Source organism: Bufo gargarizans, chromosome 4, assembly GCF_014858855.1.
Source record: "Bufo gargarizans isolate SCDJY-AF-19 chromosome 4, ASM1485885v1, whole genome shotgun sequence".
NCBI classification, from domain to species: Eukaryota; Metazoa; Chordata; class Amphibia; order Anura; family Bufonidae; genus Bufo; species Bufo gargarizans.
The window spans coordinates 169,341,760-169,355,478 of NC_058083.1; the positions used below are offsets into that span (position 1 = coordinate 169,341,760).

The 13,719-nt window shown below is 43.6% G+C and overlaps 1 protein-coding gene across 3 annotated transcripts; it reads right to left on the reverse strand.

Annotated features, from left to right (window-relative positions):
- Positions 1-3,888: 3,888 nt before the first annotated feature.
- Positions 3,889-13,457, reverse strand: ZNF639 (zinc finger protein 639). Of its 3 annotated transcripts, none has more exons than XM_044289461.1 (5): positions 13,314-13,457; positions 12,587-12,647; positions 7,219-7,314; positions 6,801-6,908; positions 3,889-5,467 (listed from the first exon to the last, which is right to left on the reverse strand). In XM_044289461.1, the coding sequence occupies exons 3-5, from the start codon at positions 7,301-7,303 to the stop codon at positions 4,359-4,361; spliced, it is 1,302 nt and encodes a 433-aa protein (XP_044145396.1). In that variant the 5' UTR covers positions 7,304-7,314; positions 12,587-12,647; positions 13,314-13,457; the 3' UTR covers positions 3,889-4,358. The 3 variants fall into 3 exon arrangements, with proteins under 3 accessions (XP_044145396.1, XP_044145397.1, XP_044145395.1); XM_044289462.1 differs by having other exon boundaries at positions 6,801-6,847; positions 12,587-12,650; XM_044289460.1 differs by having other exon boundaries at positions 12,587-12,650.
- Positions 13,458-13,719: the final 262 nt, after the last annotated feature.

The window sequence follows — 13,719 nt, forward strand, 5'->3', positions numbered from 1 at the left end:
ATTTTGTTAATGAGAGTAGTTCATTCAGGTCATGAGACTCACCGTCAGGCTGGGAATACATGTGCCCACATTATAGCCATCTGTAGGAGGCCTAAATCCTGACAGGACTCCTAGGAGAGACAGCATGTCCTTATCACCCCACCACACACAGTGATGGACAGCTTTCTGTGTACACTTCTTCAGAGAGCTGTGGGCGGGGTCATCAGGACTCTCTCAGTCCCTCCTAGGAGTCCTGTCAGAAATCCTGCTCCAAATGAAATAAACCTGTATATCTTTCCCTCTGCATCATATGCTGCTCTCAGCAGTAATCCTGACAGCTTCACATTAAATCATTCCCTTTAATTGAAGGAAAACATAATCCTTATCCAGCATCTACTGTGTACAGACCATATTAAACAGTGAGGATAAGATAGTTTTTTTTAATAACACTAAATTATAGATGAAACACCGGCCCCAGTCAGCACCCTCTCCTCCAGTTCACTGACAAGTGATCGCTTAACATGGCCAGTTTTCAAAGACCCCACCATTCCCCATTCCAAAATAATGAACCTTACCTCTCAAATTTTCCTTTGCCCCATTTGCTGGTCTCCATGGTGTTTGTTACCACACACTGACATATTGGCCAAAATGATGTCACATTAAACTTAGGATTTAACCATGTAAACTATAAGAAAAACAACTGGATCGCACATCCTCAATACTATGCTTTTATCTAACTGCATCTCAGTATAATTAACATTGCTTCTCAGCACAATATATCATATACCTACCCCTATGCTGCATGCTGTACATGAGGCATTAGTATACAGTTTGATCAAAAAGCATAGGCCCACTCACCACGACAAGGTTGCCTTTGAATGGGACCCTATTTTAAACTTAGCGCAGCGCAGCGCTGCACGGCGACCACCAACGCAGCACCCCCGCTGTCTGGCAAAGCCACCCTGGCACTGGGCCCACCAGCAGAGCACCAAAGCAACAATGGCCGCCGTGCAGTACTGCACCATGTGAACAGGTGTGGTTACGATTTAACCATTGCTGGTCACAGTTCATCCATGGTTCTATAATGTACACACTGGACTGGCAGCGCTGATCAGAGGCTGGTGTCTGGGAAATGGAGGACTTGGACTTGGAGGAATCATACAAGGCAGGTACTGAGATGCCTAAAATGGCTCTAAAGTGTAAGGTCCTCACAGCTCTTACCTTCCTAGTCCCGTGTGTAAAGGGGACCGTGAACAGTGTCAGTTGTGGAAACCTTGTTCTATTTGATACATGAAGGCCTTCTGCGCTGTCTTAGAAAGCATCATTAATGCTACCAATTGTGAAACCCTACTGCAGCCTATAGATAACAGTAATAAATCTGTCTCCAAATTGCAATCCGCAAAAATAAAAATATACAAGTTAATTTTGCTGGCAAACATATACATAGAATATATCCGCCGTTAGGTTGTTCCTGAAACATTAAAAACAGATGATAGTTTTTGGGGCGGTTTTTTTCTAGAATACCGGTACTTTAACCAAAAAAGGTGAACGTTTAACTCAGCCCAGCACCCAGGTGATATTTGTGACTTGCTTTGACAATATACTGTGTTGAGCCAAAACAGCTCTATTCATTAGCTTACTCTGACTTGGAAATCTGCATACAATGGAGGGAATTTATTAAAAGGGTTTTCCAGGCTTTTAATATTGATGACCTATCCTCAGGATAGGACATCAATGTCAGATCGGACATCAATATTAAAAGCCTGGAAAACTCCTATAAGTCTGGAGTTTCAGTCTTAACAAAACTAAAAAGCGACAAAAGATGCCTCTTCATATATTTGTTGCATCTTCTGGCTGTCAGTGTCCCCGAAAATAAAATTTAAGCCAGCTAAACCCTGCCCACTTCCCGGGAAAGTGCCAACATTTTTACCTAAATTATTCAGTTTTCCACCAAAAAGAGTGAAATTTCCCCCGGAGTCTGCCCTTCATTGGGGGCTCCTTAGACATGGACTTGCAGATTTTACTTTATTTACTGAACATTATTATAGGGGAGACCATCTTGCCTAAACTGTCCTTAAAAGCATTTACAAGGCATTAAAAAAAATAGCTTTACGGCAACCCCATGGTCCATAGATACAATGGTCAGGAGGAGACCTCCTATTGTGAATGGTGGATCGTCACTGTGTCTTATCCGTCACTAATCCCGCCTGTAATGATACCACTTCTGTGTATAGATAAGCAGGTAACTGCAGTAAAGTAATCTGTACAGACCAAGAAGTGGCGCCAATTATTAGGCTTGGTAGCCAGCGGGAAAACTGCAGGACTTTATAGTTTTTGTTTAAATATAGATATTAACATGGAAACTAAATAACAGCCATCAAAAATGCTTTAAAATGTTAAAGGAGTTGACTACTTTCTGGTTACTGTTGAACAATGTATTTCTAAGATGATTACAGGGCACTTACTAATATAGCCTTTGTTGGTATTCTGTATCATTTTCTATATTTTATGACTCACTGTTTACCAAGTGTTTTGTGCTGTCCACATATGTCTTGGCCATAAAATGGCTGCTGATGGAGGGTCATGTGACCAGGCAAGTCATGTGATGTCTCTTCCATTCAAGTACACTGCCATCTGCACTTGTACTGTTGGGAGTTTAGTGCAGGTGCAGTTTTTGAATAAAGGAGACATCACATGGAGGTGATGTGTCTGGTCACATGAACCTTCATTAGTGGCCATGTTATGGACAGGACCTCTATGTGGACTGCACAAAAGATTTGCCTAACAAGGGGGCATGACTTATCACATATAGCAAATGGTAAAGAATATCAATAAAGCCTATATTAAGAAGTGCCATATAGTCAACTTAGCTATACATCGGTCACAAATAGTCAGAAAGTGGCCAACCCCTGTAAACATAAAAACGTGATGTAAACATTGGGTCATAATATTGATGAATTATCCTCAGGATAGGTCATCAGAATGTAATTGGCGGGTGACCGATGCTTGGCATCTCCGCCCATCAGCTGTTTGATGACACTACAGTGCTACTGTGAGCACCATAGCTTCCAGACAGTGCCATCCTAAATCCATCAAAGCACTGCCCCTGTTTGTGACGGCTCCCTCAGTGTTTGAGATAGCAGCAGGAAGTTGTATGTGGCAGCTGTGTGACAGAGGAGAGCAGTTTGTAAGGGAACAGCAGCAGCATCCTAGACACACAGATCCAGCATGTATTAACTGGAGAGACATCTACATGAGAAAATTCTGAGCAAGTGATAAACTGAATATCGGGGGATCTGAACATGAATGAAGGAATAAAGACTGCAGACAGACTGCAGGCAACTCCCCCCCCCCCCCCCAAGGTAACCTCTAACATATAAAAATAGTTTTTCCATGTCAAAAGTGTCTAAATGCCTTACAAACATTAGAATCATTTCCCCCCTGACATTATATTTAGAGCACTCTTCCTCTGCTGACATTGGCCATAACACAGATTCTTTTGAGTCCTTGGTCAATTATTTAAAATGCTAGGAGATGCCTTCTATTTTCTACAGTGTTGACCACATACAAAAGCCAAGCAATACATCTCCATGTCCTGTTACTATATAGAAAATTACCTACTAATTTCTAAGAACGCTTAATCATGACTGTACCATACACATGTATAGTGAGGCTAGGTTCACATCTGCAGAGAAAGGACCCCTCTCTCTTCTGGCATACAATAGCTGATCTGGATTATGCTGCCTGATGGGTTCCCAGGAGGGATAACGGTATTTGGTCCTTTATTTTAATAGAATCTGCAACAGAGACTGAAACCTATACCATAGATGTGAGCCTCGTCTTTACTATATGTAGTATGCATATCAGAAGACTCCTTGGCACATCAACAATGACTGCAAATCAAATGACAAGGTTTATTTTCCCCCAATTTAATATTTTGCTGACATACAGAGAATGCTTTCCATTATTTCCATTCAGCCTCACACTGAGGGTTTCACACGTGGGAATCAAGTGTCTTACAGTTTCATTTACACTTTCACAAGGTAACAACAAATTCAGGTAGAATACATAGATATAGAAAGTCTGATATTCACCGAGCATGCAGGGATGGCTTTATTTTATTTCCATCATTTCTCACTACAAAGTTTATACTACTGCTTTAGAAACAAGAGTGTTTCATTTAATCATTTGCACAAATTATATCTTCTGGGAATGGTGGAATCAAATCATTAGAAGTCCAGTCCATAGCTGGCTATAAAGCCTGCTACACAAGAAAGGACCGAGGAGTCTGAGGAGACACTGAAGTGTTTGGATCTCATACAGTAATTTCTTGGCAGACGCCAGAACATGTGTCTTTAACATGCCAAATGTCCAATGATTCAGGTGTTCTCATGTATTGGAAGATGGGTCTTAAGATCATCTTCGGACGCAAATCTCAGAAGGCAGCTGCTGCACTTGTGGGGCAGATCTGCAGAATGCCGAAAATCTAGGTGAGTTTTTAAGTCCTCCAGCTGACCTGTTGAGTATTCACAATACTGGCACAAGTAGACACCTTCCGATGAATGCAGGGTTAAATGCTGACTGTATTCTAACATGCCAGAAAACCCTTTGCCACAGTCATCACAGACATGTGGGTAAAAGCGCGTGTGCTCTATGGCCACGTGCCTGTTCACATTGGTGTGGAGCCTGCTGCTGAAGCCACATACCTGGCATACAAAGAAGTTCTTGCATTTATCAAAGGTAATTTTATTCAATAGACTGAAGTGTCCATGTACTCCATTGTTATAGGCATCGCTTAACTCTATTAGACGGCACGTGTGCTCATTCACTACGTGACTATGCAGCTCCTCTGGGTCATTGGTCTCATGCTCGCAGAACTGGCATAAGTACTGTTCATCACAACTGTGCTCCTGAAAGTGCAGGTACAGCTCACTACTTGTGCAAAACTGCAAATCACACTGCTCGCACCAGTAGAAAAAGTCATTGAAGTGGACATCTGTCACGTGGTGACTGAGGTTCTCAAACGAGCTGGTCTTGTAGTCACAGTGCTTACAGTTCAGCTGCTCCTCCTCCTCCTCCTCGTGCACTTTCCCATGCTCCAGCAGTAGCTCGTCACTGGGAAAGCTCTGCTTACATACCTTGCAGATGTGAGACTCTGCGCACTTGTGCTTCAGGATCATATGCTGCTTCAGATCGGAGAAGTATTTGCTGTTGTAGTCACACTGCTCACAACGAAAGAGGCCACTGCTGTTGGCCCTTAGCAATGGCCACTTCTGAGGGGTTGTCAGATTGGAGGAGGGGCTGCCTTCCGGGCTCTCTTGTATCTGAAGTGGGACATCTTTTATTTCCTCCTCATTGACAGGGGATGGGACGCACTCTGGCTCTTCAGTGTGGACTTCTACAACTGCTTCTTCATGAACTGGTTGGGGGATTAGTGTGGGAGACTCGCACATCTCTCTGCTTTCTCCATTAGTACTGGGCTGTTCCTCTAAGAATCAAACAGAGTAACATTTCTAATATTTCATTTATTCACAATCCATCAACCACATCTACAAAGGACTTGTGACTAACACAAATGCATTGGACATTGGACGGGCAATGGAACCAAGTTATGCACTAATCAAAGCCCATGGCCACTTTCACACCATCAGTATTTGGCCAGTACCAAATCCAGGATTGGGTCGAAAACATGGAATCTGTCCGTGGTACTTTTTCTCTGTAGGGTCCACTCCTGGTTTTGGTCTACAAATACGATCCAAAATACTGACCTAATGCTGACTGTGTGAAAGTGACCTAAAAAAAACATAAATGGAAGCTAAAATTGTCAAAGAGTGGTAACATCGCTTTCTACTACAGCGGACAAGGGGACAATCCCTCCTGCTCAAGGAATCAAACAGAAGATGCTACTATAACTAGTATTACTTACTTCGGCTCATCGGAGCCCAGACATTCTAATACTGTACGGAGACGGATCTCCGTACAGTATTATTCCAAAGTTTTGAACAAAGTGATTTCTGATAAAGCATCGCTCAAAACGTCGGAATACTACTGTAGGAAGATCCGTCTCTTTACAGTATTAGAATGTATGGGCTCTGATGAGCCGAAGTAAGTTTTTTGCAAAGTCGCGCGTGACTTTGTTGAATAACTTCGGTAGTTGATTTGAAAACTTGAAACCAAGCTTGGCTTTGGTTCCAAGGTACTGATTTTCCACTTTTAAAATCAACTAAACGAAGTTATTCAACGAGGTCACATGTGACTGTGATCGGAACCCATACATTCTAATACTGTACGGAGACTGACTGAAGTTTTGAATGAAGTGACTTTGGATGAAGCATCCGACGCTCACTTTGCTCAACACTAACTATAACGTTTATAGGGTACAGCTATGTCCACCTGAATGGGACGAGCACTTGTAATTACACTGCAGCTGCGAAGGAAATGGCACGCAGGTAATTTTGCAGAGGAAGCAACGCTCATACAAGCACCATAACCCCTTCAAAAAGGTGACTGGAGGGGGTGTCAGGAGTTAGACCCCCACCGATCTGACATTGATGACCTATCCTGAGAATAGGTCTTCAATATTAAGCCACTGCACAACCCCTTTAAGAGTCATAAAGGTCTGCCAGATACAATGGACACCACTGGCTTAGAACGGGATCTGTCAGTATCCAGTGTAGGGTCACAGGTGTGAACACAGCCTAAATCTTTGGGCTACATGTTTGTTTTCACTGATGTCATCCTGTCCATAATGTGCCTTTAATGTTTCACTGAGATCACTTAGATTTTCTATCCTAATATCAGTTGTTGTTTTTTTTCCTCACCTTCACTTTCTGGAAGTTTAGGATCAGCTTGAATTATAGAACAGACACTGTAACAGTGATCAAAATATATTCCATTATTTTCTACTGTTTTAACCAGAAGAGGGACATCTAGGAAGAGAGGAAAAACAAGCTGGTATTTACAGAAGTAATATATAGGAGGAGATTATGACATATGCACATTCTGGAATTACAGGGCTAGAAGTATGCTTTTTATTATGAGGATTAGGGCTCATGCACATGACTGTATGCCCTCCGAGACATAACGTCCGTGAGCGGCATACATCGTGCGTACGGGAGCGCACAGCATCGTAGGGTACTATGAGGCTGTGCGCATCGGGCCGCCCGCGGGACTACTGCATGAGCCCTTATGATGTGGATGTGTTTCCGGGTATGGAAAGGACTGCTCTTGGGGCATTACCTGTAGAAGAAACAGCTGGAGCCTGTCCTGCATACCGAGAAGGAAAAGAGGTCTTCCTTTTGCGTTTCTTAGGATGTTCATTCATATCTCTACAGTCTGAGAACAGAATCAGGCATTTAGTTTACCTCATAAATTACTGAGAAATATAAAGACAGAAACCAATAGAAAACAGCTGAATAAAACTAGAGAAGTTCATTGGTTTGGACAATCCCTTTTTCCGTTCATAGGTCCCCGTCAACACAATGGATGGTGAGTGTGTTTGAGGGGCCATTTGCTTCCGTGAACTGCATCAATCCTGTGGAGTAAGAGGTTGTATTGTCTGGAAAATCAGATGATTGCTAAAGGTACCTTTACACTAGCCGATTATTGTGTAAATTATCATTAAATTGAGTGAAACTGCACGGGAGAGGTGTAAAACACTGAGCGATAGGGCGACAATTGTGTGGGCATAAAAATCAGTTAATTTCATACGTGAAAACTGGAATCGTTCACTGCACGCACGATTACAGATGATTTATTTGTCCACAACAGTCTGCTTTACAAACTATGGAATATGTGAACAAAATTACGATTTTGAGAACGATAATCGGCACGTCTAAAGGGTCATTGTTGAAACGTTCACTACAACTAGAAACGACTCGTTCGGCACACAATCGTACCGATCATTGCCTCACGTAAAAGGTACCTTAAGGCTCTAGGGGGCTCTACAGGACAAATATGGTATTACATGGTCTCCATTCATATGAGGGACTTGTCATGTATTTCATGGTCAGGATGGGTCTTCCGAAGTGGGAGTTGTTGCTTGCTCTTTTTTTTCCTCTTTACGTACTGTTTTTTGCAGTCCATATATGGAAACATTAATTTCAATGGGTCCGCAAAAAAAACTGGATGTACTCAGTAGGCATTCCGTTTCCGTATTTCCGTTCAAAGATAGAACATGTCCTATTATTGTCTGCATAACGGACAAGGATAGGACTGTTCTATTAGGGGCCAGATGTTACGTTCCGCAAAAAATGGAATGCACATGGATGCCATCTGTATTTTTTGAGGATCCGTTTTTTTTGCGGACCGCAAAATACTGAAAAAGTCATACGGTCGTGTTCAAGGGGCCTTATACAGAGGAATGAGTCTAAAATAACAGGACAGCCCCTTTAAGAATTTCACAGCACCTTGATGGTTACCGATTTCAGTTGCTGAGCATGGTCTTCCTCTAGAACAGTGGGGCACTGCATTTTTTGGCCTGAGGGCCACATTGTCACATCACTATTTCAAGGGGCAGCAAATAAAAAAAAATATCGATCATCGCACATTTCTATTGGCCTCTTACACAAGCCAATGCAAAATGAACGGGGAGGAATTATCACTACCACAGTTCATTCCGCCTTCATTTAGTTATATTGATTATCAATAGCACATTCCTGATTCCGAAGAGTTAAACTTACCTGCACTGGTCCTCCGCACTGCCCCTACTGCCTCCATCTTCCTATCCCCACGCTGTTTACACCTGGCAGTACATGGGCATAGTCACTTGCACCGCTCCAGCCAATGACTCGACAAGCAGGATGTCAGCGCTGAAGCCGATCCTTGACTGGAGCGGTGTATGTGACTATGTGCCAGGTGTAAACAGCGCAGGGCCCGGAAGATGGAGGTGCCAGGGGCAGTGCAGAGAACCGATGCAGCAGGGCAGGGAGCATGTTAGTATGCATCTTCTGTTTCAGGAGCCATGCAGCAGGAACTTAAGAATTTTTTTACTGGAAAAACCCAGAAAAGTGGCAACACCCATCTTGCCTCCTATTCATAAATCAGCGCTTTCTACACTACAGAAGACGGCAGTGATTGGTTATTACTGCCTCCTGCCAATCCAGTTTCGTTGAAGCTAAATGCCACCAGCCCACATGTCCTGTGCACTGCCTCCAAAGTACAGCTCAAAGAAGAGCATTGTGATTCTTCTCTGCACTGCTGCCCTGTATGATGAGCCGATTGGTGGTGACCATGGCAGGAATTGCTGCTCCGCCGCCTCCACCAATCAGCTTATTCAGTCGCCCAGCCGCTCGCCACTGCTGTCACCCACAGCCAGCGACCCATTCTGCTCAAGTGCAGGAGCTGGTATGCTGCTTCGCGCGATGCATTTCTGCCCCGCAGGGGGGGGGGGGGGGGGGGGGGGGTCACATGCGGCACCACGTGGTGGGCATCCCTGCTCTAGAGTGTGAGCTGCCATTTGGAGCAGGATTTACACCCAGGTTCAGTAGAGAGTAAATTGAAGGGTCCCTAATGGAAAAAGGATTATCTGTGCCATATCATCTCTTAACCCCTTAAGGACTCAGCCCTATTTCACCTTAAGGACTTGGCCATTTTTTGCAAATCTGACCAGTGTCCCTTTAAGTGCTCATAACTTTAAAACACTTTGACTTATCCAGGCCATTCTGAGATTGTTTTTTCGTCACATATTGTACTTCATGACACTGGTAAAATGAAGTCAAAAAATTTTTTTTTTTTGCATAAAAAAATACCAAATTTAAAAAAAATTTGGAAAAATTTGCAAATTTAAAAGTTTCAGTTTCTCTACTTCTGTAATACATAGTAATACCCCCAAAAATTGTGATGACTTTACATTCCCCATATGTCTACTTCAGGTTGGAATTATTTTGGGAATGATATTTTATTTTTTGGGGATGTTACAAGGTTTAGAACTTTAGAAGCAAATATTGAAATTTTTCTGAAATTTACAAAAACCCAATTTTTAGGGACCACTACAGCTCTGAAGTCACTTTGCGAGGCTTGCATAATAGAAACCACCCAAAAATGACCCCATTCTATAAACTACACCCCTCAAGGTATTCAAAACTGATTTTACAAACTTTGTTAACCCTTTAGGTGTTGCACAAGAGTTATTGGCAAATGGGGATGAAATTTGAGAATTTCATTTTTTTGCCTAATTTTCCATTTTAACCCATTTTTTCCACTAACAAAGCAAGGGTTAACAGCCAAACAAGACTGTATCTTTATTGCCCTGACTCTGCCGTTTACAGAAACACCCCATATGTGGCCGTAAACTACTGTACGGGCACACAGTAGGGCGTAGAGTGAAAGGTGCCCCGTATGGTTTTTGGAAGCCAGATTTTGCTGGACTGGTTTTTTGACACCATGTCCCATTTGAAGCCCCCCTGATGCACCCCTAAAGTAGAAACACCATAAAAGTGACCCCATCTAAGAAACTACACCCCTCAAGGTATTCAAAACCGATTTTAAAAACTTTGTTAACCCTTTAGGTGTTGCACAAGATATAATGGAAAATAGAGATACAATTTCAAAATTTCACTTTTTTGGCAGATTTTCCATTTTAATATATTTTTTCAAGTAACAAAGCAAGGGTTAACAGCCAAACAAAACTCATTATTTATGGCCCTAATTCTGTAGTTTACAGAAACACCCCATATGTGGTCGTAAACTGCTGTACGGGCACACGGCAGGGCGCAGAAGGAAAGGAATGCCATACGGTTTTTGGAAGGCAGATTTTGCTGGACTAGTTTTTGACACCATGTCCATTTGAAGCCCCCCTGATGCACCCCTAGAGTAGAAACTCCAAAAAAGTTACCCCATTTTAGAAACTGCGGGATAAGGTGGCAGTTTTCTTGGTACTAGTTTAGGGTACATATGATTTTTGGTTGCTCTATATTACACTTTTTGTGCGGCAAGGTAACAAGAAATAGCTTTTTTGGCACCGTTTTTTTTTTGTTATTTACAACATTCATCTGAAAGGTTAGATCATGTGGTAATTTTATAGAGCAGGTTGTCACGGGCGATTATCTTATGTAGGGTCTCATTTTTTGCGGGATGAGATGGCTGTTTTATTGGCACTATTTTGGGGTGCATATGACTTTTTGATCGCTTGCTATTGCACTTTTTGTGACGTAAGATGACAAAAAATTGCTTTTTTTAAACCGTTTTTATTTTTTTACGGTGGTCACCTGAGGGGTTAACTCATGGGATATTTTTATAGAGCCGGTCGATACGGACACGGCGATACCTAATATGTATACTTTTTTTATTTATGTAAGTTTTACACAATGATTTAATTTTTGAAACAAAAAAAATGATGTTTTAGTGTTTCCATAGTCTAAGAGCCATAGTTTTTTCAGTTTTTGGGCGATAATCTTGGGTAGGGTCTCATTTTTTGCGGGATGAGATGCCGGTTTGATTGGCACTATTTTGGCGTACATGCGACTTTTTTGATCACTTTTATTACCTTTTTTGGGAAGTAAGGTGGGCAAAATTTAAATTTTCTCATAGTTTTTATTTTTTTATTTTTATGGCGTTCACCGTGCGGGGAAAGTAACATGACCCTTTTATAGATCAGGTCGTTACGGACGCGGCGATACCAAACATGTGTAGGGAATTTTATTTTTTTCATTAGTGATAAATGTGTTTTTTGATTTTCACTTTTTTTTCACTTTTTCTTACTTTTTTTTTGACCCAGACCCACTTGGTTCTTGAAGATCCAGTGGGTCTGGTGTCTGCATAATACAGTACAGAACCTATATAGGGTTCTGTACTGTATTTTACTTACACTGAACAGATCTATGCTTTCAGCACAGATCTGTTCAGCACCATGGACAGCAGGACGCCTGAGCAGGCGTCCTGTTGCCATGGGAACCTTCCCCGTCTGCCACAACTTCGCAGACGGGGAAGGGTAAGGACTGGGGCTTCGGGAGGCTGTCTAGGGGCTCTCTCCCTCTCCCATCGGGGGGGCTGCAAAGGCACAGCAGCCCCCCGATGGGAGAGGGAGGGAGCCGCATCTTACTGTTAACTCTTTCCATACAGCGGTCCGTACGGACCGCTGTATGGAAAGGGTTAAACGGCTGACATCCATTCACAGATGTCAGCCGTTTATACCAGGGTGCCAGCAATGTGCTGGCACCCTGGTATACCCACTAGAAGCCAACGATTATTCGGCGGGAGGCGGGCGGGGGATCGCGATCCCGCCTCCCGCACCGCCCGCCCGCAACACCCCCCCCCCCCCTGCACCTCCCACCAGACCGCGGCGATCAGAAACAGCAGAAATAGCAACAAACCGCAGGTCTGAATTGACCTGCGGTTTGCTGCGATCGCCGATACGGGGGGGGTCATATGACCCCCCCAGGCGTTGTGACAGGATGCCGGCTGAATGATTTCAGCCGGCATCCTGTGCGGATTAACCCCTGAGGCGCCACAATCTCAATTTAAACTCATGACGTACCGGTACGTCATGGGTCCCTAAGGGGTTAAGGAAAAAAACTCATAGCAGAAGACGTTTATTCAGGTGTCGACACAACTAGACATTTCCACAATACTAGACATTCCTGACATTATACCAGTGAACTATACTTACATATGGTCGCCAATCACTTATCATCGGCCAGAGGCGACAATGTCGTCTACAATTCTCAGTTCTTCTACATAAAAACAAAACGCCAATTAGAGCTTTACTCCACCTTATATGACAAGCCTGCCGCACAATTCTGTACACCACAGCTTTACCAGAAGTATATCCCGTCTACAACACTAGCGTTAAAGTAGTATACGGCAGCTAGAGGAATAGCAATACGGCAGCTAGAGGAATAGCAATACGGCAGCTAGAGGAATAGCAATACGGCAGCTAGAGGAATAGCAATACGGCAGCTAGAGGAATAGCAATACGGCAGCTAGAGGAATAGCAATACGGCAGCTAGAGGAATAGCAATACGGCAGCTAGAGGAATAGCAATACGGCAGCTAGAGGAATAGCAATACGGCAGCTAGAGGAATAGCAATACGGCAGCTAGAGGAATAGCAATACGGCAGCTAGAGGAATAGCAATACGGCAGCTAGAGGAATAATATACAGATTGGGAAGATGATGACACTAGACTGCTGGGACCTTTAACCCCTGCACTGCCTGTCCTCCTCAGGGTCAGGTGCCGAGCTCGGAGGTGGAGGGCATGCTGGGGCTAACAGTGCTACAGCAGAAGGTGAGGTGCGGCCTGCGCATCGTCAGGTACACGACCTACACCTGAAAAAAGGAAATGAATGAGGACACTACCTTGTACCCCCAAACTAAAAGGGGCACCGATTACCTTACCAGATACGTGTAAAGAGCCGGAAAAGACGGCGTAAAATGGCGACTTGACTCAGCTCACGGCACGGCCGCCTCTCCCCTGACAGGCCGGAAAGTCACGCAGCTGAAGCTCAACCCTTCCCGAGACCCGAGAGCAGCGAGCGGATAAAGGAGAACAGAAAGGCACCGGCAAGGAGAGCGCGAGCAAATATGTCAGCGACGTCTAGTGGTCGCCTATGGTACTACAAGTGCAGGCCAGGCGACGCTGAAAAGCTCAATGTGCTGTGTGAACGTGTTACAATTATTAACGTTCAAGAGATAGATGTGTTTCCCCACAGAACGTCTCTAGCCTGCTAGTTCATACATCTGCCAGTGCAAAGGGGAGTTTAAGGCTGGGTTCACACTTGAGCGTTGCGCAAACGCGCGTTTT

Bases quoted from the DNA above. Each gene is read 5' to 3' on its own strand.
- ZNF639 (XM_044289461.1), bottom strand. From the start codon at position 7,303: ATGAATGAACATCCTAAGAAACGCAAAAGGAAGACCTCTTTTCCTTCT. The intron at 6,909-7,218 runs GTAATGCCCCAA...CTCTCTTCCTAG, and splicing joins TCCAGCTGTTTCTTCTACAG to ATGTCCCTCTTCTGGTTAAA. The intron at 5,468-6,800 runs GTGAGGAAAAAA...TTTGATTCTTAG, and splicing joins TAAACTTCCAGAAAGTGAAG to AGGAACAGCCCAGTACTAAT.